The sequence below is a fragment of the Mobula birostris genome, chromosome 29, assembly GCF_030028105.1.
Source record: "Mobula birostris isolate sMobBir1 chromosome 29, sMobBir1.hap1, whole genome shotgun sequence".
NCBI lineage: Eukaryota > Metazoa > Chordata > Chondrichthyes > Myliobatiformes > Myliobatidae > Mobula > Mobula birostris.
Window position 1 is genome coordinate 17,589,298 of NC_092398.1, and position 27,073 is coordinate 17,616,370.

Consider the following 27,073-nt stretch of genomic DNA (forward strand, 5'->3'; position numbering starts at 1 on the left):
GTCTTCTCACACCTCCCATCGAAGGATGAGGTACAGAAACCTGAGGTCACATAGCACCAGGTTCAGGAACAGCTACTTCCCTTCAACCACCTGGTCCAGAAACAACTGACACAACTCTAATCATCAAACTTCGAAAATCAGAATCACGTTTATTTCACTGGCAGACATCGCGAAACCTGATGTTTTGCGGTGGCAGTGCAGTGTAATAAATAATTTAAAAACTATAATTTACACTAACAATGAAATTAAATAAGTACTCCAAAAACAGGCAGTGTTCATGGGATGATTGCCCATTCAGAAATCTGAAGATGGAGGGGAAGTAGCTGTTCGTAAAAAGTTGACTTGCTGATAGGTCTTTGGACAGTGGGAGGAAACCAGAGCACCCAGAGGAAACCCACGTGGTCACAGGGAGAACATACAAACTACTTACCAGCAGCAGTGGGAATTGAACGTGGGTTGCTGGTACTGTAAAGCGTTGCACAAACCACTATGCTACCATGCCATGTAGATCACCCACCATCCCGGCCATGCCATCGTCTCACACCTATTATCAGGCAGAAGCCTGAAGTGCCACAACACCATGTTCAAGGACAGCTACTTCCCTTCCACTATGCTGATTCTGAACTGACATCTACAACTTACTCCTCCCTCAGCAACAGAACAGGACAGAACCACATCTCGCACTACTCCAGACATTTCTCAAAGTTCATAAGTGCATTTATTAGCAAAGCATGCAAACATTACACACCCTTGAGGTCTGTCTAACAGGCAAACATGAAGCAAAGAAACCCGAAAGAGCTCATAAAAAAAAAAGGACTGTCAGTCACCCAATGGGCAGAGAGAAAAAAAAATCATGCCTTGATTTGGCTTCAACACAACCTTTCCGATTCGTCATGGCGCTTAAATCGCTCTCGGTGATGGTCGCCACCGTGAATTGCCTCCAACTCGAAAGGGAGGTTACATTCTATCGCTTGCGATGATTGTTAATCACACTTTTTCTGGCAAACAAAGAACTTAGTTGTAGTCCCTGTTTCCTCAGCCAACAGCCAGGCGTCACTGAGACTAACCACCACAATCTGAGCTGGAACTGGTCCCTGAGTGTGTCTTTGCTGCACTCTTGTTTCTGCACACTCTTTATTTTTACTTTGTAATTTATCTCCTGTGTGTTGTCGAAATCTGCATTACCAGTAATGCTGCTGTAAGCAAGTCTTTCATTGTATCAGAACCCCACTGTACCAGTGCACAGGGCAATGAAATCAAATTAACTTGTTTTCCCTTCATTCTACTTCCTAATCTTCCCTTCAGCTCTCCTTCCCCATCTATCTGCCCCTCCATCCTTCTCCCTTCCTACCCCCTTCCAGTTATTGCACCCACCCTGACATTGTCTCTTCTCCCCTCTCCATCGGATACAAAATACAAAAGCCTGAAAGCACCTACCACTAGGCTCAGGAACGGCTTCTACCCGGCTGTTGTCAGATTATTGAACACTGTTCTAGGACGACAAAACGGACTCTTCACCTTATAATTCATCCTAAGACCTTGTTTATTGTCTGCCTGCACTGCACCTTCTCTGTAACTATTCGGCATTCTGTTATTGATTTCCTTTGTTCTACCTCAAGGCAGTGTGTGATGATCTGATCTGTATGAACAGTGTGCAAGACAAGATCTTCACTGCATCCCCGTACATTTAACAATAAAAAAAAAGTTGCCACAGCTCAGCACATCATGGAAACCAGCCCCTCTGCCATGGACTCTGTCTACACTTCCCGCTGCCTCAGTAAAACAGCCAGCAGAATCAGAGACCCCCCTCACACTGAACATTCTCTCTTCTCCCCTCTCCCATCAGGCAGAAGATATAAAAGACCAAAAACATGTCCCACTGGGCTCAAGGACAGCTTCTACCCCACTGTTATCAGACTATTCAATAGATCTCCAGTGTATGAAATTGGATTCCCGCCCTCACAATCTATGTCGTTATCATCTTGCACCTTGTCTGCCTGCACTGCACTTTCTCTGTAACTGTAACACTTTATTCTGCGTTCTGTTATTGTTTTACCTTGTTGCCCTGTGTAATGATCTGATCTGTATGAACAGTGTGCAAGACAAGCTTTTCACTGTATCTCGGTATACATGACAATAATAACTGAACCAATAATTACAGGCTACAAATAGTGGGAGCAAGGGAGGAACATGGGAGGGGACAGGAATAAAGGAGGGGCTGAGAAATGAGAGAAAGAGTAGGGAGCAAGTGACGATTAGAGGGAAGGAGTGATCATGCTGGGGAGGTTGGGATGATGGAGGGGAAAGAGTGAACATGAGTGGAGTGAGGAAGGAGGGCAGAGGGAAAGGAATGAGGGACAATGGAGGGTCACCCTCAGCGATCCACTCACCGTTATTACTTTCAGCATCCTCCGTCCCTGGAAAAAGCAGCAACCATAACGTTAGTGGGGTGGATCCAACCTCCATCCCTCTCTCCCCACTCCTGATCTTCATCCATCACCTCACTCATTCTCCGTCCATTCCCCTCCATCCATTCCTCTCCCCTCCACCCCATTCTCTCCATTCCACCACTCTCCCCAACTCCCTCTGTACCTCTCTGTCCCACTCCTTCCCTCCCTCCCCCATCCCTACTCCCTCCCTCCATCACACAGTCACACTTACTCCCTGCATTTCACCCTTCCTCATCGACTCCCCTTTCCTCCCTCCTACTCTCCCCCCCCTCCTCTGGACACCCTCCAGACATCACAAGACTCTGCCGCTCAAAACATATCCCTGCATTTTACACCACCTCATGTGACCTGCCGCAGGCCACTGGTTCCTGCCGGGGACAAAGCCCCGTGGACCTCACTTCCCCGTCCTCTCTCCCTCCCTGTTAAAGCTCCCTTATCCCCCTCTCCCACCAAGTGTACAGTTCTCACTGCCTCAGTACAGCAGCCTGCAGAATCAATGACCCCACCCATCCCAGACATTCTCTCTCCTCCCTTGTCCCATCAGGCAGATGATACAAAAGCCTGAAAGCACATCCCACCAGGCTCAAGGACAACTTCTATCCCACTGTCATCTGGCTGTTAAACAGATTTCTTGTTCGAAATTGAGCTCTTGCCCTTACAACCTATGTCATATGATCTTACACCTTATTGTCTGCCTGCACTGTACTTGCTCTGTAACTGTAACACTTAATTCTGCATTCTCTTCTTGTTTCCCCTTGTTCTACCTCAATTCACTGCGTAATGATCTGACCACCACCAGCTGAGCCGAAACTGGTCCCTGATTGTGTCTTCGCTGCTCTCTTGTTTCTGCACACTCTTTATTTTTACTCTCTGTAATTTATCTCACGTGTGTTGTCGAAATCCACATTGCCAGTGATGCCTCTGCAAGCAAATCTTTCATTGCATCACAACCCCACTGTACCAGTGCACAGGGCAATGAATTCAAATTCCCTTCCAACTATTTCCTACTCCTCTTCCCTCCAGCTCTCCTTCCCCATCTGTCCGCCCCTCCATCTTTCTCCTATTACACCCACCCTGACATTGTCTCTTCTCCCCTCTCCATCGGATACAAAATATGAAAGCCTGAAAGCACCTACCACTAGGCTCAGGAACAACTTCTACCCAGCTGTTGTCAGATTATTGAACAGTGTCCTAGGATGACAAGATGGACTCTTCACCTCATAATTCATCCTGTTATGATCTTGTTCATTGTCTGCCTAAACTGCACTTTCTCTGTAACACTTCATTCTGCATTCTGTTATTGTTTTCCCGTGTTCTACCACAATGCACCGTGTGATGATCTGAACTGTATGAGCAGTGTGCAAGACAAGATTTTCACTGTATCTCCGTACATCTAACAATAAAAAAAACGATTGCCACAGCTCAGCACATCATGGAAACCAGCCTCTCTGCCATGGACTCTGTCTACACTTCCCGCTGCCTCGGTAAAACAGCCAGCAGAATCAGAGACCCCTCTCACACTGAACATTCTCTCTTCTCCCCTCTCCCATCAGGCAGAAGATATAAAAGACCGAAAACTTGTCCCACTGAGCTCAAGGACAGCTTCTACCCCACTGTCATCAGACAATTCAATAGATCTCCAGTGTATGAAATTGGATTCCTGCCCTCACAATCTATGTCGTTATCATCTGGCACCTTGTCTGCCTGCACTGCACTTTCTCTGTAACTGTAAGACTTTATTCTGCGTTCTGTTATTGTTCTACCTTGTTGCCCTGGGTAATGATCTCATCTGTATGAAGTGTGCAAGACAAGCTTTTCACTGTATCTCAGTATACATGACAATTATAACTGCACCAATCTTCACGGGCTACAAATAGCGGGAGCAAGGGAGGTACATGGGAGGGGGGGAGGAATAAAGGAGGGGAGGAGAAATGAGGGAAAGGGTAGGGAGCAAGTGAGGATTAGAGGGAGGGAATGATCATACTGGGGAGGTTGGGATGATGGAGGGGAAAGAGTGAACATGAGGGGAGTGAGGAAGGAGGGCAGGGGGAAAGGAATGAGGGACAATGGAGGGTCACCCTCAGCGATCCACTCACCGTTATTACTTTTGGCATCCTCCGTCCCTGGAAAAAGCAGCAACCATAACGTTAGTGGGGTGGATCCAACCTCCATCCCTCATTCCCCACTCCTGATCTTCATCCATCGCCTCACTCATTCTCCGTCCACCACCCTCCATCCATCCCTCTCCCCTCCACCCCATTCTCTCCGTTTCACCACTCTCCCCAACTCCCTCTGCACCTCTCTGCCCCACTCCTTTCCTCCCTCGGTCACACAGTCACAGTTACTCCCTGCATTTCATCCTTCCTCATCGACTCCCCTTTCCTCCCTCCTACTCTCCCTCCCCTCCACCGGACACCCTCCAGACATCACAAGACTCTGCCACTCAAAACATATCCCTGCATTTTATGCCACCTCATGTGACCTACCACAGGCCACTGGGTCCTGTCGGGGACAAAGCCCCATGGACCTCACTTCCCTGTCCTCTCTCCCTCCCTGTTCTATTTCCCTTATCCCTCCCCCCACCAAGTGTACAGTTCTCACTGCCTCAGTAGAGCAGCCTGCAGAATCAATGACCCCACCCATCCCAGACATTCTCTCTCCTCCTTTGTCCCATCAGGCAGATGATACAAAAGCCTGAAAGCACATCCCACCAGGCTCAAGGACAACTATCCCACTGTTATCTGGCTGTTAAACAGATCTCCTGTTCGAAATTGAGCTCTTGCCCTTACAATCTATGTCGTATGATCTTACACCTTATTGTCTGCCTGCACTGTACTTGCTCTGTAACTGTAACACTTTATTCTGCATTCTCTTCTTGTTTCCCCTTGTTCTACCTCAATTCACTGCGTAATGATCTGACCACCACCAGCTGAGCCGAAACTGGTCCCTGATTGTGTCTTCGCTGCACCCTCCTTTCTGCACACTATATTTTTACTCTCTGTAATTTATCTCCTGTGTTGTCGAAATCCACACTGCCAGTGATGCCTCTGCAAGCAAATCTTTCACTGAATCGGAATCTCACTGTACCAGTGCACAGGGCAATGAATTCAAATTCCCTTCCAACTATTTCCTACTCCTCTTCACTCCAGCTCTCCTTCCCCATCTGTCCGCCCCTCCATCCTTCTCCTATTACACCCACCCTGACATTGTCTCTTCTCCCCTCTCCATCGGATACAAAATACGAAAGCCTGGAAGCACCTACCACTAGGCTCAGGAACAGCTTCTACCCAGCTGTTATCAGATTATTGAACACTGTCCTAGGATGACAAGGTGGACTCTTCACCTCATAATTCATCCTGTTATGATCTTGTTCATTGCCTGCCTGCACTGCACTCTCTCTGTAACTGTAAGACTTTATTCTGCGTTCTGTTATTGTTTTACCTTGTTCTCCCTTGTTGCCCTGTGTAATGATCTGATCTGTATGAACAGTGTGCAAGACAAGCTTTTCACTGTATCTCGGAATACATGACAATAATAACTGTACCAATCATCACGGGCTACAAATAGTGGGAGCAAGGGAGTTACATGGGAGGGGGGAGGAATAAAGGAGAGGATGTGAAATGAGGGAAAGGGTAGGGAGCAAGTGGGGATTAGAGGGAGGGAATGATCATACTGGGGAGGTTGGGATGATGGAGGGGAAAGAGTGAACATGAGGGGAGTGAGGAAGGAGGGCAGGGGGAAAGGAATGAGGGATAATGGAGGGTCACCCTCGGCAATCCACTCACCATTATTACTTTTGGCGTCCTTCGTCCCTGGAAAAAGCAGCAACCAGAACTTTAGTGGGGCGATTCAACCTCCATCCCTCTCTCCCCACATCACCTCATTCATTCTCCGCCCATCCCCCTCCATCCATCCCTCTCCCTCCCCACCCCATTCTCTCCATTTCACCACTCTCCCCAACTCCCTCTGTACCTCTGTCCCGCTCCATCCCTCATCCCTACTCCCTCCCTCCATCACAGACACTTACTCCCTGCATTCCACCCTTCCTCATCGATTCCCTTTTCCACCCTCCTACTCTTGCTCTCCTCCCCTCCACCGGACACCCTCCAGACATCACAAGACTCGGCCGCTCAAAACATATCCCGGCATTTTATGCCAGCTCATGTGACCTGCCGCAGGCCACTGGTTCCTGCCGGGGACAAAGCCCCGTGGACTTCACTTCCCTGTCTTCTCTCCCTCCCTGTTAAATCTCTCTTATCCCTCCCCCCCTACCAAGTGTACGGTTCTCACTGCCTCAGTACAGCAGCCTGCAGAATCAATGATCCAACCCACCCGACATTCTCTCTCCTCCCTTGTCCCATCAGGCAGATGATACAAAAGCCTGAAAACAGATCCCACCAGGCTCAAGGATTGCTTCTACCCCACTGTTATCATGCTGTTAAATAGATCCCTTGTGTATGAAATTGAGCTTTTGCCCTTACAATCTATGTCTTTATGATCTTACACCTTGTTGTCTGCCTGCACCGTACTTTCTCTGTAACTGTAACACTTTCTTCTCCGTTCTGTTCTTGTTTTCCCTTGTTCTACCTTAATTCACTATGTGATGATCTGACCAGTGCCATCTGAGACAGAACTGGTCCCTGATTGTGTGTTCGCTGCACCCTCTTGTTTCTGCACTCTCTTTATTTTTACTCTCTGTAATTTATCTCCTATGTGTTGTCGAAATCTACATTACCAGAGATGCTGCTGCAAGCAAGTCTTTCATTCTATCGGAACCTCACCGTACCAGTGCACAAGACAATGAGTTCAAATTAACTTGAATTCCCTTCCAACTACTTCCGACTCCTCTTCCCTCCAGCTCTCCTTCCCCGTCTGTCTGCCTTTCCATCTTTCTCCCTTCTTACCCCCTGCCAGTTATTGCACCCACCCTGACATTGTCTCTTCTCCCCTCTCCATCATATACAAACTATGAAAGCCTGAAAGCACCTATCACTAGGCTCAGGAACAGCTTCTACCCGGCTGTTATCAGATTATTGAACAGTGTCCTTGGACGACAAGATGGACTCTTCACCTCATAATCAATCCTATGATCTTGTTCATTGCCTGCCTGCACTTTCTCTGTAACTAACACTTTATTCTCCATTCTGTTATTGTTTTCCCTCGTTCTACCTCAATGCACTGTGTAATGATCTGATCTGTATGAACAGTGTGCAAGACAAGATTTTCACTGAACCTGGGTACCTGTGATAATAATAAAAAAACAATTTTCCCATGATCCCAGTGTAATTTGTGTTCCATGAGCTGTCTGCTATGAATCTGTGATTAAACGCCGATCGCAATACAGGGAGACCAGACTGACCTTGGACTATATAATGCGTCTCCATGTCATCCTGTAAGATAATGGGGACAGAGTGGCAGGGTGACTCACACGATTCGGCACGATTGCTCAACACAGTACGGTATGAAAGAAGGGGTTGTGGAACAGGAGCAGTGGGTGTTGGAGAGACGGATGCCTGGGGGATGGGGGAGGAGGGAGGGGTGCAATAGAGGAGAGACGGAGGAGGGGGACAGACACTGGAGAGGCAGCGGATAGGGGATGGGTCTAGATGCCAGAACGTTGGGGGAAGTGGGTGTGTACGTGGATGTCAGAGGACAGAGGAGGTGGACCGACACCGGAGGTACATGGTGGGGGCTGCAGAGGAAGAGGGAGGAATGGGGGTAGAGAGGAGACATAGGGGGAGAGAGGAGTGGCAGTGGAAAAGGGAAGCCAATGAAAGACAGAGGGATAGAGGCAAAAACAGAGAGACTCAATGCAGGAGGGAGACAGAGTTCGGATTGTTGCGGTTCTCACCATGTAGCACCTCATGAATACAGTTCGGCAGCCTTCCACCACGAATCCCTTAGACTTCATGAATTTCTTTACGGGCAGATGATGTTCGTCGACATCGAGGATCGTTCTATTCTGTAGGAGTGGGGAGGAGAATGCGACAAAACAGTTCTCAGCAGTAGCAACTTTGCCCATGTGTCTGAACACACATCTCTCCCCCACACCCTCTGACCATTTCCTCAAGGTATCACTGAGACAAACATTTTGACCATGTACCCTGTCCCATGTAGTATCGGACTGGCAACTTCATTTCAGTATTTAGAAATACTGTGCGCAACAGTCCTTTTCAGCCCAACGAGCCATACCCAGCAACCGATCCATTCAACCCCAGCCTGATCACAGGACAATTTACAACGACCAATTAACCAGAGCACCCAGAGGAAACCCAGGCATTCCATGGGGAGGACGTACAAACTCCACCCAGATCCAGCAACATCCTTGTAGATTTTCTCTGCACTCTTTTAATCTTATTTACATCTTTCTTGCAGGTAGGTGGCCAAAACTATGCACAATACTCCAAATTAGGCCTCACCAATGTCTTAGACAATTTCAACATGCCATCTCCTGTGCTCAGCACTTTGATTTATGAAGGCCAATGTGCCAACAGCTTTCTTTACGGCCCTATCTCACCAGCATGTTATTTAACGTGCTCCTGAGGTTGCACTCAGAGTAGCGTGCACAGTTTTAGTCACCTTGCTACAGTATTATATGACTTAAATCGCACGGAAACTGGCCTTTTGGCCCATCCAGTCTACATTGACTGACCTTTGCCTCGCCCCACAAGTATTATAGCCCTCCATACCCCTCCTATCCATGTACCTATCCAAACTTTTCTTCAACGTTACAAGTGAACCCACGTCCACCACTTGTGCTGGCAGCTCGTTCCACACTCTCCCCACCCTCTGAGTGAAGAAGTTTCCCTTAAACATTTCACCTTTTACCCTTAACCCATGACCTCTCGTTCTAGTCTCTCACAACCTCAGTTGAAAGATTCTGCATTCACTTACCTTATCTATACTCTTCATAATTTTGTACACCCCTATCAAATCTCCTCTCATTCAGAATCAGATTTAATACCGCTGACAAATGTTGTGAAATTTGTTGTTTTGTGGCAGCAGTACATTGCAAAACATCACAATAAAAACTGAACTACAGTAAGTACTTGACAGAGGTTTATAAGATTATGAGAGACAAACAGAGTAGACAGGGTTGAAGTGTCTAATTCCAGAGGGGGTGCACTGACGGTGGGGGGGCGCAGGGGAGAGGCAGTTCAAAGGGAATGTGAGAGGCAAGTTTTTTTTTTTTTACTCAGAGTGGTGAATGCATTGAATGCTATGGTGGTTGAGGCAAACACATTAGAGACTTTTAAGAGACGTTTAGATAGGCAAAGGAATATGAGGAAGATGGAGGGATTTGATGAGGAAGATGGAGGGATTTGTGTAGGTAGGAGGGATTAGTGCTTGGGTGTTTTGGATTTGCTTTTTAGCTGATTGAGCACAACACTGTGTGCCAAAGGGCCTGTTCCTGTGCTATACTGTTCTATATTCCATCTAATACAAGTTACAGGCATCCCTTAGTCTTGTAAGACCATGGATTTGCACCTTGGAAGGTTTCCAGGGTGCAGGCCTGGGCAAGGTTGTATGGAAGACCGGCAGTTGCCCATGCTGCAAGTCTCCCCTCTCCACACCACCGATGTTGTCCAAGGGCACTGGGGCCAATACAGCTTGGCACCGGTGTCGTCGCAGAGCAATGTGTGGTTAAGTGCCTTGCTCAAGGACACAACATACAAATAACATTATTTAATTATATAAATAAATTAAGTAAGGAGGGGAAAATGGCAAGGAAGTGTTCATGCATTCATTGTCCATTCAGAAATCTGACGGCAGAGCGGAAGAATCTGTTTCTGAAACATTGAGTGTGTGGCTTTAGGCTCCTGAGCCTCCTCCATGATGGTAGCAATGAGAAGAGGGCATGACCTGAGTGATGGGGGTCCTTAATGATGTACGCTGCCTTTTTTGACGCTTAGCCTTTTGAAGGTGTCCTGAATGCTGGGGAAACTAGTGCTCATGATGGAGCTGGCTGTGTTTTCAACTTCCTGCAGTGAATTCCGATCCTGTGCGGTGACCCCTCCATATGTCGGTAATGCAAGCAGTTAGAATGCTCTCCACCGTACATCTACAGAAATTTGCGATTGTCTTTGGTAACATGAAGAAATAACAAGTAGGATAGACAAAGGAGAATTAGTTGATGTTGTGTACCTGCACTTTCTATAAGACTTTTAAGAAGGTGCCATAAATGAGCCTGCTGAACAAGCTTTGAGCCCATAGTATTACAGGAAAGATTCTAACAGGGATAAAGCAGTGGCTGATTAGCAGAAGGCAAAAAGTGGTAATAAAGGGAGCCTTTTCGCATTGGCTGCCATTGACTACTGGTGTTCCACAGGATTCTGTATTGGGACCACTATTTCAATAATTAGGATGATGGAATTGATGGCTTTGTTGGCACATTTTGCAGATGATATGAAGATAGGTGGAGGGCCAGATAGTCTCAAGGAAGTAGAGAGGCTACAGAAGGACTTAGACAAATCAGGAGAATGGTCATAGTGGCGGAAGGATTACAGTGATGGGAAGTGTACAGTCCTGCACTTTGGTAGAAGAAAGGAAAGGGAAATGAGAGAAAAATACAAAAATCTGAGGTGCAAAGGGACCTGGGAGTCCTACTGCAGGTTGAGTCTGTGGTGAGGCAGACAAATGCAATTAATTTCAAGACAGCTAGAATACAAACACCAGGATACCAATGTTGCGACTTCATAAAGCATTGGTGAGGCCTCACTTGGAGTACTGTAAGCAGCTTTGGGAATGTTAACTTAGAAAATGTGTGCTGAAACTGGACAGGGTTCAAAGGAGGTTCAGATAAATGATTCCAGGATTGAAAGGATTGGCATAGGAAGAGCATTTGATGGTTCCATGCCTGTATTCACTAGAAATCAGAAAAATGAGAGGTGACCTCACTGAAACCTTTCGAATGGTGAAAGGCCTTGATAGAGTGGATGTTCACCGGACGGTTCCTGTGATAGTTCTGTTGTTGGTAAATTTATAGATGCATTTGAGTTGTGCCTAGTCACACAATCGTGGGTGCAGAGTTGAGCAGTGGGCTAAGCACACATCCTTGAGGTGCAGCAGTGTCGATTGTGAGGAGGAGATTTTTTTTCTGATCCACACACAATGGGGAAGTCAAGGATCCAGTTGCAGAGGGAGGTAGAGGCTAGGTTTTGGAGCGTTTTTGGTTAGAACCAATGGTACGATTATGTTGAACGCTGAGTTGTAGTCAATAAACAGTAGCCTGACATAGGTATTGCAATTGTCCAGATGATCCAAGGCTGAGTGAACAGCCAGTGAGGTTGCATCTGCTGCAGGCCTATTATTACGATAAGCAAACTGCAGCAGGTCCAGGTCCTTGCTCAGGCAGGAGTTAATTCTGGCCATGACCGACCTCTCAAAGCACTTCATCCTAGTCGATGTGAGTACAACTGCTCACCCTGCTCTCCTTGGGCACTGGTATGATTAACGACCTTGTGAAGCAGGTGGGAACCACTGACTGCAGCAGTGAGAGTTTGAAGATTTCCTTGAACACTCCCACCAGTAGGTTGGCACAGGTCTTCAGAGCCCTACCAGACAGACCATCAGAGACTAATGCCTTTCCAGAGTTCACCCGCTAGAAAGACGCTCTGACTTTGGCCTCTGAGACAGAGATCACAGGGTCACCAAGTGCTGCAGGTGTTCGCATAGATGTACGTTTATTCTCCCTTTCAAAACATGCATTCTTCAGCATTCAAGGGAATAAAGTCCTATCCTATTGAACATTTCCCAACAACTCAGGTCCTCATGTCTTGCCAACATCCTTGCTGGTTGTCTCTGCACTCTTTCAGTCTTGATGTTTCCTGTAGGTAGGTGACCAGAAATGCACAGAATACTCCAAATTCGGCCTTGACAACGTCTTGTACAGCTTGAACATCAGCGTCCCAACTCTTGTAATCAGTACTCTGATATATGAAGACCAAAGGGTCAGAAGGTCTATTTACGACCCTATCTACCTGTGACACCACCTTCAAGGAATTGTTGTTCCGCTCCACGCCTTGTAGCACATGGGTCAGAAGCATACCATTTCTACAGCTTGTCTGATATTGTTTTTGAGCACAGAATGAAAATGTGCAAGGAGCTGGTGGGATTTGAACCCAAGACCACTCAACTCGAAGTCCAGTGCAGATGCCACCACACCAATGGCTGGCTTCCAAGGAATTATGCAACTGAAACCCTGTGTTCTACCGCACTCCTCAGTGTCCTACCATTCGCAGTGCAAGACCTACTCTTTGGTTTCTCCTGCCAAAGTAAAAACATCTCACACTTGTCTGCAATACAAAAGGCCTGAACCAGAAAGATTGGAAAGATTTACCAGAGACTGGGGGCCCAAGTTACAAGGACAAGCTGCATAGACTTTTGGATTTCATGCCCTGCAATGTAGGAGATTGAATGGCGACGAGATAAAGGTGTGTAAAATTATGAGAGACAGAGACAAGGTAAAACCACAGACTTTTGTTACGGGAGGGGCTACTTAAACAAGGGGGAATACGTTTAAGATCAGAGGTGAGAAATTTAAAAGGAACATCAGGGCCAACTGCTTCACATGAAGGGTGGTGCGTAGTTGGATTGAGCTGCCGGAAATCATGGTGGAAGTGGGTAAATTAGCAATACCTATAAGCCAGTTAGACAACTTCATGGATAGGTGAGGTTTAGAGGGCAGATAGGACCGTCTCTCTAGCCAAGACCAGTAAATTCTTTGGTCTTACTGACGTTGAATGCAAAGTGGTTGCTGCCACACCACTCAACCAGCTGATCCATCTCACTCCCATATGCCTCCTTGTCAAGGTCAAGTCTCTTTAGGCTTTCTGAGTATGGACCATTTGGGGGTGAAGAGCCTGCTGAGGTGCTGTATATCTCTGTGACTGAAGTCCCCCCAGCACAGTTTTATCCTTCCTGAGAGCATCACCAGAGCTAGACGCAGTGATCCGAAAGATTCGCACCGCCCCTCCCACACCACCGTCACCCACCACCCTCATTGCCTACAGGTTATGAAGGATACTTACATTAATGGAAAGATGTATATAATTACAAGTAATATTGTAATACTTGAAATCAAACCAGCAATTCTGCATATGTTGAGACACATAAGATATATTTATAACCTTTATAGTGGTATCTGTAAAAAAAAACAAAAAAAAATCATTTAAAAAACCTTTGAACAGGGCACAACTGCACAAACGCGTGGAGGTCGGCCACTGAGAACAGCGGGAAGAGATTAAAAGGAAGACAGGTTTACAGAGCGGGCATCAGAGGAGCAGGTGACGGAGTAGTGGGAGACAGAGTAGGAAGGCCATGGCGATAAAGGGTCTCCTGTCTTTATTTTAAACAGTAGGTTATCTGTTTAAAATAAAGACAGGAAATACGTGTGTGAGGCCGTTTTCTGTGCTCGGTGTCAGACGTGGAGGTCCTGGAGACTCCCAGTCTCCCGGATGACCACATCTGCACCAGGTGCGTCAAGCTGCAGCTCCTTAGAGACTGCGTTAGGGAACTGGAGCTGCAGCTCGATGACCTTCCTCTGGTCAGGGAGAGTGAGGAGGTGATAGAGAGGAGCCATAGGCAGGTAGTCACCCCGGGACCACAGGAGACGGAGAAGTGGTTAACAGTCAGGAGAGGGAAGGGCAAGAAGAATTACTAGAGAGTACCCCAGTGGCTGTCCCCCTTAACAATGCATTCCTGCTTGAGTACTATGGGGGGGAGGGGAACGGCCTATCTGAGGGAAGCAACAGTGGTCGCGCCTCTGGCACAGAGTCTGGCCTTGTAGCTCAGAAGGGTAAGGAGAGGAAGAGGATGGCAGCAGTGATAGGGGACTCTACAGTTTGGGGGGGGAGGGGTCAGATAGGCAATTCTGCGGACGCAGGAAAGAAACACGGATGGTAGTTTGCCTCCCAGGTGCCACGGTCCGAGATGTTTCTGATCGCGTCCATGATATCTTGTAGTGGGAAGAAGAACAGCCAGAGGTCATGGTACATATTGGTACCAATGACATAGGTAGGAAAAGGGAGGAGGTCCTGAAAACAGACTACAGGAAGTCAGGAAAGAAGTTGAGAAGCAGGACCTCAAAGGTAGTAATCTCAGGAATACTGCCTGTGCCACATGACAGCGAGTATAGAATTAGAATGAGGTGGAGGATAAATGCGTGGCTGAGGGATTGGAGCAGGGGGCAGGGATTCAGATTTCTGGATCATTGGGACCTCTTTTGGGGCAGGTGCGACCTGTACTAAAAAGACAGGTTGCACTTGAATCCGAGGGGGACCAATATCCCAGTGGGAAGGTTTGCTAAGGCTATTGAGGGAAAGAGTTTAAACTAGAATTGCTGGGGGTTGGGAACCGAACTGAAGTGACGGAGGAAAAGGAGGTTGGCTCATGAACAGAGAAAGCTTGGAGGCAGTGCGAAAGGGAGGATAGGCAGGTGATAGAGAAGGGACGCACTCAGTCCAATGGTTTGAGATGTGTCTATTTCAATGCGAGAAGTATCATGAATAAAGCGGATAAGCTTAGAGCGTGGATCAGCACTTGGCGCTATGATGTTGTGGCCATTACAGAGACTTGGATGGTGCAGGGGCAGGAATGGCTTCTTCAAGTGCTCGGCTTTAGAAGTTTCAGAAATGATAGGGAGGGAGGCAAAAGAGGTGGGGGCATGGCACTGTTGATCAGAAATAATGTCACGGCTGCAGAAAAGGAAGAAGTCATGGAGGGGTTGTCTGTGGAGTCTCTGTGGGTGGAAGTTAGTAATAGGCAGGGGTCAATAACTCAACTGGGTGTTTTTTATAGACCACCCAATAGTAACAGAAACATCCAGGAGCAGATAGGGAGGCAGATTCTGGAAAGGAGTAATAATAACAGGGTTGTTGTGGTGGGAGATTTTAATTTCCCAAATATTGACTGGCATCTCCCTAGAGCAAGGGGTTTAGATGGGGTAGAGTTTGTTGTGTTCAGGAAGGTTTCCTGACAATATGTAGATAAGCCTACAAGAGGAGAGACTGTACTTGATTTGGTATTGGGAAATGAACCTGGTCAGGTGTCAGGTCTCTCAGTGGGAGAGCATTTTGGAGATAGTGATCACAATTCTATCTCCTTTACCATAGCATTGGAGAGGGATAGGAACAGACAAGTTCGGGAAATGTTTAATTGGAGTAAGGGGAAATATGAGGCGATCAGGCAGGAACTTGGAAGCATAAATTGGAAACAGATGTTCTCAGGGAAACGTACGGAAGAAATGTGGCAAATGTTCAGGGGATATTTGCGTGGGGTTCTGTGTAGGTACGTTCCAATGAGACATGGAAAGGATGGTAGGGTACAAGATCCGTGGAGTACAAAGGCTGTTGTAAATCTAGTCAAGAAGAAGAGCTTAAGAAAGGTTCAAAAAGCTAGGTAATGATAGGAATCTAGAAGATTATAACGCTAGCAGGAAGGAGTTTAAGAATGAAATTAGGAGAGCCAGAAGGGGCCACGAGAAGGCATTGGTGGACAGGATTAAAGAAAACTCCAAGGCATTCTACAAGTATGTGAACAGCAAGAGGATAAAACATGAGAGAATAGGACCAATCAAGTGTGACAGTGGAAAAGTGTGTATGGAACTGGAGGAGATAGCGGAGGTACTTAATGAATACTTTGCTCCAGTATTTACCACAGAAAAGGATATTGGCGATTGTAGGGATGACTTGCAGTGGACTGAAAAGCTTGAGATTGTAGATATTAAAAAAAGAGGATGTGCTGGAGCTTTCGGAAAGTATCAAGTTGGATAAGTCACCAGGACCGGACGTTATGCACCCCAGGCTATTGTGGCAAGTGAGGGAGGAGATTGCTGAGCCTCTGGCAATTATCTTTGCATCAATGAGGATGGGAGAGGTTCCGGAGGACTGGACAGTTGTGGATGTTGTTCCCTTATTCAAGAAAGGGAGTAGGGATAGCCCAGGAAATAAGCCAGTGAGTCTTACTTCAGTGGTTGGCAAGTTGATGGGGAAGATCCTGAGATGCAGGATTTATAAACATTCGATGAGGCATAATATGATTAAGAATAATCAGCGGGGCTTTGTCAAAGGCAGGTCGTGCCTTATGAGCCTGACTGAATTTTTTTGAGGATGACTAAATACATAGATGAAGGTAGAGCCGTAGGTATAGCGTATATTGATTTTAGCAAGGCATTTGATAAGATACCCCATGCAAGGCTTATTAAGAAGTAAGGAGGCATGGGATCTAAGGGAACACTCACAACACGCTGGAGGAACTCAGCAGGTCGGGCAGCATCCGTGGAAACGATCAGTCGATGTTTCGGGCCGGAACCCTTCGTCAGGACTGTAGAGGGAAGGGGCAGAGGCCCTATAAAGAAGGTGGGGGGAGGGTGGGAAGGTGAAGGCTGGAAGGTTCCAGGTGAAAAACCAGTAAGGGGAAAGATAAAGGGGTGGGGGAGGGGAAGCAGGGAGGTGATAGGCAGGAAAGGTGAAGAAGGAACAGGGGAAAACACAATGGGTAGTAGGAGGAGGCGGAACCATGAGGGAGGTGATAGGCAGCTGGGGGAGGGGGCAGAGTGAAATAGGGACAGAGGAAGGGCGGGGGAGGGAATTACCGGAAGTTGGAGAATTCTATGTTCATACCAAGGGACTGGAGACTACCTAAACGGTATATGAGGTGTTGCTCCTCCAACCTGAGTTTAGCCTCATCATGGCAGTAGAGGAGGCCATGTATGGACATATCTGAATGGGAATGGGAAGCAGAGTAAAAGTGGGTGGCTATCGGGAGATCCTGTCTGTTGTGGTGGACGGAGTGGAGGTGCTCGACGTAGTGGTCCCTCAATCTGCGTCTGGTTTCACAGATGTAGAGGAGGCCGCACCAGGAGCACCGTATGCAACAGATGACCCCAACAGACTCACAAGTGAAGTATTGCCTCACCTGGAAGGACTGTTTGGGGCCCTGAATGGTGGCAAGAAAGGAGGTGTAGGCACAGGTGTAGCACATAAGTGGCGGGCAGTGTGGAGGATCAGAGGGATCTTGGGGTCTGAGTCCATAGGACACTCAAAGCTGCTATGCAGGTTGACTGTCTGGTTAAGAAGGCATACAGTGCATTGGCCTTCATCAATTGAGTTTAAGAGCTAAGAGCTAACGCTGCAGCTATATAGGACCCTCATCAGACCCCACTTGGAGTACTGTGCTCAATTCTGCTTGCCTCACTACAGGAAGGACATGAAAACCATAGAAAGGGTGCAGAGGAGATTTACAAGGATGTTGCCTGGATTGGGGAGCATGTCTTATGAGAATAGGTTGAGTGAAGTCAGCCCTTTCTCCTTGGAGCAACGGAGGATGACAGGTGACCTGATAGAAGTGTACAAGACAATGAGAGGCTTTGATCATGTGGATAGTCAGAGGCTTTTCCCCAGGGCTGAAATGGCTAGCACAAGAGGCATAGTTTTAAGGTGCTTGGAAGTAGGTACAGAGATGTCAGGGGTAAGTTGTTTTACGCAGAGAGGGGTGAGTGCTTGGAATGGGCTGCCAGCAGTGGTGGTGGAGGTGGAAATGATAGGGTCTTTTAAGAGACTCCTGGATGGCTGCATGGAGCTTAGAAAAATAGAGGGCCATGGGTAAAGCCTAGGTAGATCTAAGGTAGGAACATGTCTGGCACAGCTTTGTGGGCCGAAGGGCCTGTATTGTGCTGTATGTTTTCTATGTTTCTAAATTCACCACCACTGCATATCCGGTAGGCATGACAAACCCCGACACTGAGTGGACAGTCTCAGAGTATCCAAAAAATAGACCATTCAGCCCATTAAGTCTGCTCCTATCAGGGAGAGAGTAAACATCACGAACAGAACAGGAACGGGTAGACTCTGCCCCTGGTCTGTGTTCCCCCCCCCCCCCCCCCCACCAATGGATGCCAAGGAGTGAGATACAGGCTGGGGTCTAATCCTGGGGTTCAGGGGAGTTTATATATAGAACAACAGATCCTTGGGAGTGGGTTACAGTCTGGGATCTTAGCCAGGGGCCGGGGGTGGATTGTGTGTAGAAAAACAGATCCCTGGGAGCCGGTAACATACTGGGATCAAATCCAGAGATTCGTGGACATTTATATATAAACAACAGATCCCTGGAAGAGGGTTATAGACTAGATCAATATATAGAATAATTGACCTCCAGAAGTGGGTTGCAGGCTGGGATCTATGCGAGGGGTTCTGGGGTTTATACATTCCAGTGAGATGGCAGTGCGACTGGTAGCAGCAGCTTCTACAGGGTCAACAGAAGGTGCTACCATTCTACTTAAACGTACATCTAATAAGTGCCAGATTCTGTTACAGGTTAAGAACTCCAAAGTACTGCAGGTCTACACCATCAGCAAGTTGCTTGCTGACTGAGATAATGAGGGAGCTGCCACAGCCTTGAGTCTATGGGAACTGGTCTCTATCTGGACACTGCTTTGCACATCTGGACACAGCAACTTTCCCCCTTCTTCACTACAAAACTCTGTCAGATTGCACAGGGATCGTGAGTGAACAACTTTTTTCAAGTCCAGCCACAAAATTTTCAATTGGAGAGAGGTCTGGACTCTGACTAGGCCACTACAGGACATTAGTCACTCAGTTTTTGAGGACGGCCTGCTCTAGGCAGATATGCAGCTGTGCTTTCCATTTCTTAATGATTGGCTTAACTGTATTCCAATGGATATTCAGTGACTTGGAAATTTCCTTGAATCCATCTCCTGACTTGTACTTTTCAATAACCTTTTTGTGGAGTTCCTTAGAGTATTCTTTTGACTTCATGGTGTAGTTTTTGCCAGGATACTGACTCATCAGCAGTTGTATTTTCCAGATACAGGTGTAACTGACTACAATCAATTGAAAGATCATAAGACATAGGAGCAGAATTAAGCCATCCGGCCCATCGAGTCTGCTCTACGATTCAATCATGACTGATCCTTTTTTCCCTCATCTCCTCCTCAACCCCAGCTCCCAGCCTTCTCCCCTCAACCTTTGATACCATGACCAATAAAAAACCTAACAATCTCTGCTTTAAACACACTCAATGACCTGGCCTCCACAGCTGCATGTGGCAAAAAATTCCACAAATTCACCACCCTTTGGCTAAATAAATTTCTCCACATCTGTTTTGAGAGGGCGCCCCTCTATCCTGAGGCTGTGACTTCTTGTCCTAGACTCTCCCACCATGGGAAACATCCTTTCCACATCTACTGTCCAGGTCTTTCAACATTTAAAAGGTTTCAATGAGATCCCTCCTCATCCTTCTGTATTCCAGTGAGTATAGAAACATAGAAAATAGGTGCAGGAGTAAGCCTTTCGGCCCTTCGAGCCTACACCGCCATTCAGTACTATCATGGCTGATCATCCAACTCAGAACCCTATACCTGCCTTCTCTCCATACCCCCTGATCCCTATAGCCACAAGGGCCTTATCTAACTGCCTCTTAAATATAGCCAACGAACTGGCCTCAACTGTTTCCTGTGGCAGAGAATTCCACAGATTCACCACTCTCTGTGTGAAGAAGTTTTTCCTCATCTCGGTCCTAAAAGGCTTCCCCTTTATCCTCAAACTGTGACCCCTCGTACTGGACTTCCCCAACATCAGGAACAATCTTCCTACATCTAGCCTGTCCAATCCCTTTAGAATTTTAAACATTTCAATAAGATCCCCCCTCAATCTTCTAAATTCAAGAGAGTATAAGCCTAGTCGATCCAGTCTTTCATCATATGAAAGTCCTGCCATCCCAGGAATCAATCTGGTGAACCTTCTTTGTACCCCCTCTATGGCAAGAATGTCTTTCCTCAGATTAGGGAACCAAAACTGCACACAATACTCCAGGTGTGGTCTCACCAAGACCTTGTACAACTGCAGTAGAACCTCCCTGCTCCTGTACTCGAATCCTCTTGCTATGAATGCCAGCATACCATTCGCCTTTTTCACCACCTGCTGTACCTGCATGCCCACTTTCAATGACTGGTGTACAATGACACCCAGGTCTCGTTGCACCTCCCCTTTTCCTAACTGGCCACCATTCAGATAATAATCTGTTTTCCTGTTCTTGCCACCAAAGTGGATAACCTCACATTTATCCACATTAACTTGCATCTGCCATGAATTTGCCCACTCACCTAACCTATCCAAGTCACCCTGCATCCTCTTAGCATCCTCCTCACAGCTAACACTGCCGCCCAGCTTCGTGTCATCCGCAAACTTGGAGATGCTGCATTTAATTCCTTCGTCTAAATCATTAATATATATTGGAAACAACTGGGGTCCCAGCACTGAGCCTTGCGGTACCCCACTAGTCACTGCCTGACATTCTGAAAAGGTCCCGTTTATTCCCACTCTTTGCTTCCTGTCTGCCAACCAATTCTCTATCCACATCAATACCATACCCCCAATACCGTGTGCTTTAAGTTTGCACACTAATCTCCTGTGGGACCTTGTCAAAAGCCTTTTGAAAATCCAAATATACCACATACACTGGTTCTTCCCTATCCACTCTACTAGTTACATACTCAAAAAATTCTATGAGATTCGTCATACATGACTTTCCTTTCACAAATCCATGCTGACTTTGTCTGATGAGTTCACCACTTTCCAAATGTGCTGTTATCACCGATGTCAGGCTTACCGGTCTATAATTCCCCAGTTTCTCTCTCCCTCTTTTTTTTTAAAAAGCGGGGTTACATTAGCCACCCTCCAATCCTCAGGAACTAATCCAGAATCTGAAGAGTTTTGAAAAATTATCACTAATGCATCCACTATTTCTTGGGCTACTTCCTTAAGCACTCTGGGATGCAGACCATCTGGCCCTGGGGATTTATCTGCTTTCAATCCCTTCAATTTACCTAAAACCACTTCCCTACTAACATGTATTTCCCTCAGTTCTTCCATCTCACTGGACCCTCTGTCCCCTACTATTTCTAGAAGATTATTTATGTCCTCTTTAGTGAAGACAGAACCAAAGTAGTTAATTCAATTGGTCTGCCATGTCCTTGTTCCTCATGATCAATTCACCTGTTTCTGACTGTAAGGGACCTACATTTGTCTTAACCAATCATCTTCTTTTCACATATCTATAAAAGCTTTTACAGTCAGTTTTTATGTTCCCTGCCAGCTTTCTCTCAATCTTTTTTCCCTTTCCTAATTAAGCCCTTTGTCCTCCTCTGCTAGACTCTGAATTTCTCCCAGTCCTCAGGTGTGCCGCTTTTTCCGGCTAATTTGTATGTTTCTTCTTTGGAATTGATACTATCCCTAATTTCCCTTGTCAACCACAGGTGCACTACCTTCCCTGGTTCACTCTTTTGCCAAACTGGGATGAACAATTGTTGTAGTTCATCCATGCGATCTTTAAATGCTTGCCATTGCATATCCACCGTCAACCCTTTAAGTGTCATTTGCCAGTCTATCTTAGCTAATTCACGTCTCATACCTTCAAAGTTACCCTTCTCTATAGACCCAATATAGTCAATGTTCTATAGACCCAGAGCCATCAATCGTTCCTCATGTGATAATACTTTCATTCCTGGAATCATCCTTGTGAACCTCCTCTGGACCCTCACCAACCCCAGCACATCTTTTCTATGATGAGGGGCCCAAAACTGTTCACTATACACAAGGTGAGGCCTCACCAGAGCCTTATAAAGCCTCAGCATCACATCCCTGCTCTTGTATTCTAGACATCTTGAAATGAATGCTAACATGGCATTTGCCTTCCTTACCACCAACTCTACCTGCTAGTTAACCTTCAGGCTGTTCTACACAAGGCCTCCCAAGTCCCTTTGCATCTCAGATTTTTGGATTTTCTCCCTGTTTAGAAAATAGTCCACACATTTATTTCTACTACTAAAGTGCATGACTGTGCATTTTCCAACATTGTATTTCATTTGCCACTTTCTTGCCCGTTCTCCTAATCTAAGTCCTTCTGCATCCCACCTGTTTCCTCAACACTACCTGCCGCTCCACCAATCTTGGTATCATCTGCAAACTTGGCAACAAAGCCATCTGTTCCATCATCTAAATCATTTATATACAGCATAAAAAGAAGTGGTCCCAACACTGACCCCTGCGGAACACCACTAATCACTGGCAGCCAACCAGAATAGGATCCTTTTATTCCCACTCGCTGCCTCCTACCAATCAGCCAATGCTCTAAACATGTTGGCAACTTTCCTGTAATACCATGGGCTGCTTCCTACCATCTAGCTGTTCCCAGACTCTGGGCTCTGTGACAAAGCCCAGGTCCCTCCTTTCTCGGCCATCCGATTCTGTAGCACTGTTTGGCGAATTGCAATCATCCTAGTGGATATCTCAGTTACCTGTGCTTGAGTGTCAGTCAGTGCTGCAGCTGTATTATTGGCCAATTCAATTAATTATTTCCCTGGAATTTCTGGCTCCCCCACAGGAGGGGAAGGCAATCATCCACAATCTCTCAGACTCCGTTATACGCCTTCGCTGCCTATTCCACTGGGGGTGATCCAGGATCCTCAGGTGTGACACATTGTCGGCCAAACAGCGACAACCACTCCAACCCTCGTCCCGCCCTCGAGGACCCGTCTGGTTGGGTGTGGCTCCATGCCGCTGCCCTGTTATTTCTCCCAACAGCCAGAGATAGGCCCGGTTTTCCTGATTGATTCCTGGGATGGCAGGACTTTCATATGGTGAAAGACTGGATCGGCTAGGCTTATACTCGCTGGAATTTAGAAAGTTGAGGGGGGATCTTATTGAAACGTATAAAATCCTAAAGGGATTGGACAGGCTAGATGCAGAAAGATTGTTCCCGATGTTGGGGAAGTCCAGAACGAGAGGTCACAGTTTAATGATAAAGGGGAAGCCTTTTAGGACTGAGATGAGGAAAAACTCCTTCACACAGAGTGGTGAATCTGTGGAATTCTCTACCACAGGAAACAGTTGAGGCCAGTTCATTGGCCATATTTAAGAGGGAGTTAGATATGGCCCTTGTGGCTAAAGGGATCAGGGGGTATGGAGGGAAGGCTGGTACAGGGTTCTGAGTTGGATGATCAGCCATGATCGTACTGAATGGCGCTACAGGTTCGAAGGGCTGAATGGCCTACTCCTGCACCTATTTTCTATGTGTAGCACCTTGTCAACGGCCTTCTGAAAAGTCCAAATATATAACATCCACTGCATCCCCTTTATCTATCCAACTTGTAACCTCCTCAAAGGATTCCAACAGGTTCGCCAGGCAGTATTTTCCCTGAAGGAAACCATACTGACTTCGTACTATCTTGTCCTGTGTCACCAGGTACTCCATCACCTCATCCTTAACAATTGACTCAACATCTTCCCAACCACTGAGGTCTGGCTAACTGGTCAATAATTTCCTTTCTGCTGCCTTCCTCCTTTCTTAAAGGGTGGACTAACATTTGCAATTTTCCAGTTCTCTGGCACCATGCCAGAGTCCAATGATTTTTGAAAGATCATTTCTAATGCCACCACAATCTGTAACACCACCCCTTTCAGAACCCCGGGGTGCAGTTCCTCTGGTCCAGGTGACTTATGTACCTTTAGGTCTTTCAATTTTTTGAGCACCTTCTCTCTTGTAACAGTAGCTGCACCCACTTCTCTTCCTTCACACACTACAACATCAGACATACTGCTAGTGTCTTCTAGAGTGAAGACTGACACAAATATTCATTTACATTATGAAGACACGTAGTACCCTTTATTGTCATTTAGTAATGCATGCATTAAGAAATGATACATTAAATGACATATTTCCTCCGGCGTGATATCACAAAACATAGGACAGACCAAGACTGAAAAAACTGACAAAACCACATAATTATAACATAGTTACAACAGTGCAACAATACCATAACTTGATCAAGAAGTCCATGAAGAAGTTCATCTGCCATCCCCTTGCCCCCATTATTATTTCTCCTGCCTCATTTTCTAGTGGTTCGATATCCATTCTCATTTCTGTCTTATTTTTAACGTACTTGAAAAAACATTACAATCCACTTTGATATTATTTGCTAGCTTGCTTTCATATTTCATCTTTGTTTTTCTAATGATTTTTTAAAAAATTATTCTGTGTAGGCTTTTAAAAACTTCCCAATCCTCTATCTTCTCACTAATTTTTGCTTTGTTGTATGCACTTTCTTTTGCTTTTACAAAAGATTTGACTTTCCTTGTCAACCACAGTTGTACTATTTTATGATTTGAGTATTTCTTCATTTTTGGAATACATGTCCTATACCTTCCTCATTTTTGCCACAAACACACATCATTGCTGCTCTGCTGACATCCCTGCCAATAGCTCCTTCCAATTTACTTTGGCCAACTCCTCTCTCATACCACTGTAATTTCCCTTACTCCACCGAAATACTGCTACACCAGACTTTACTTTCTCCCTATCAAATTTCAAGTTGAACACAATCATATTGTGATCACTGGTTCCTAAGGGTTTTTTTACCTTAAGCTCCCTAATCACCTCCAGTTCATTACATAACACCCCATCCAGTATTAGCTGAACACCCTTGTAGGCTCAACAACAAGCTGCTCTAAAAAGTTTGATCGTTAAAAAGCTTGACTCTAAAAGGACTGATCGTTTGCACGGATGCTGCCCGAACTGCTGAGTTCCTCCAGCGTGTGGTGAGTGTTGCTTTGACCCCAGCATCTGCAGAGTATTTTGTGTTTGCTCTAAAAAAGCCATCTCGTAGGCATTCAACAAACTCACTCTCTTGAGATCCATTACCAACCTGATTTTCCAATCAATCTGCAGGTTGTAATCTCCCATGACTACCATAACATAGCCCTTTTGACTCGCTTTTTCTATTTCCTGGTGTAACCTGTGGTTCACCACCCAGCCACTGTTGGGAAGCCATCAACGTCCTTTTACCCTTGTAGTTTCTTACCTCAAACCACAAGAGTTCAACATCTTCAATCCTATGCCACATCTTTCTACTGATTTGATGCCATTCCTTACCAGCAGAGCCACACCACCCCCTCTGCCTACCTTCCTGTCCCTCCGATATAATACCTTGACTGCACACAGGTCTCCAAAAACAGATCTCCATTTAACTAATTATGTGACTTTCAAAACCAATTGGCTACAACAGTGATGATTTGGCTGGGCGGATACTTGTACAATTATTTTACGTTTCATATTTCTAATTAATTTAGATCATTTCATTGAGATCTGTTTTCAGTTTGACACAGAAGTGTCTTTTTCTGTTGATCAATGTTAAGAAAGCCAAATTAAATATCTACCACGGTTCAATGTTGCGAAAAATAAAACATGAAAACTTCTGGGGGGCGCGGGGGGAAATACTTTTTATAGGCGCTCTATATATTTGTCTGGTTGTGTTTTTACTAATATTGTATATGGGCTTGTATATGTGAGGACTGGGTCGCAACGCCACCGTGTCACCTAGCAGGCACCAGGGCTGTCGACTGATAATGTCAATGGACTGTGGAATCTGGACTAATATATCTCCGCACATTCCGCGTCATTGTATTTTAACTAATATTCGACACCGATTTGTTGGCTTGCACCTTGAACCCGTAGTAACAGTGTCTCATTTGGCTATAGTCATGAATATTCATGAATGGTTAAATGCCAATTAAACATGATTTGAATAACAGATCTCCAGGATAGGATCTAATCCAGGGGTTCAATGCGTTTATATTTAGACAAAAACAGATCCCCGTGAATGGGTTACAGCAGCGGTCCCCAACCACCGGGCCGCAGAGCATGCGCTACCGGGCCGCGAGGAAACGATACGATTTGGCGATATGAGTCAGCTGCACCTTTCCTCATTCCCTGTCACGCACTGCTGAGCTTGAACGCACGCGAGGTCACTACCCGCGCATCATCCACGTCAGCGCAGGAAGAAGATCAACTCCTCGAGCTCGCAACTGACGGCGAGCTGAAAAGTATGTTTGACATAACACCTCTGCCGGCATTCTGGATCAAATCAAGGCTAAAAATCCTGAGATAGCCACAAAAGCACTGAACACGTTGCTTCCATTTCCAACATACCTCTGCAAAGAATGCAACGAGAACTAAATTGCAGAATAGACCGGACATAAGGAACCTCCTTCGAGTATCGCTGTCTCCCATCACCCCTCGACAGGACCGTCTCGTTGCAGGGAAACAAGCCCAGGGCTCCCACTGATTCAGCGATATTGGTGTGTTGCAATGATTTTATATGTTCATACGGGGAAAATATGTGCCGTGTTTAATATCCAAACATTACTTAAAATGTTATGATGCTATTGACTGATAAGTGACTTATATAACCATATAACAATTACAGCACGGAAATAGGCGATCTCGGCCCTTCTAGTCCGTGCCGAAAGCTACTCTCACCTAGTTCCACCGACCTGCACGCAGCCCATACCCTTCCATTCCTTTCTTGTCCATATACCTATCCATTTTTTCTTTAAATGATATCGAACCTGCCTCTACCACTTCTACTGGAAGTTCTTTCAACACTTAATTCAAGCTCCCCTGATGATTGACTTATCACTATATTCATGCTAGGAAAATATGCGCTGTGTGTTTAATATTAAATTCGTCAGATAAACCCTCTTAGAAACGAAATTGAGTGTATTAGCCCCTTATTACCAATATTCCGGTCGTGATTAACACCCCCCACC

General features: G+C 46.1%; 1 protein-coding gene across 3 annotated transcripts in view; it reads right to left on the bottom strand.

Moving 5' to 3' along the window:
• The window catches only part of LOC140190006 (uncharacterized), a 41,148-nt gene that overhangs the window by 10,530 nt on the left and 3,545 nt on the right, over window positions 1–27,073 (bottom strand). The window contains exons 2-7 of one of the 3 annotated variants that reach the window (XM_072246396.1): window positions 13,481–13,593; window positions 8,302–8,412; window positions 7,810–7,840; window positions 6,236–6,262; window positions 4,547–4,573; window positions 2,391–2,417 (exon numbers count right to left, since the gene is read on the bottom strand). In XM_072246396.1, the coding sequence (XP_072102497.1) occupies window positions 2,391–2,417; window positions 4,547–4,573; window positions 6,236–6,262; window positions 7,810–7,840; window positions 8,302–8,412; window positions 13,481–13,593 (336 nt within the window). The remainder of the gene's footprint in view (window positions 1–2,390; window positions 2,418–4,546; window positions 4,574–6,235; window positions 6,263–7,809; window positions 7,841–8,301; window positions 8,413–13,480; window positions 13,594–27,073) is intronic. The other 2 variants (XM_072246397.1, XM_072246398.1) reach the window with 2 other exon arrangements.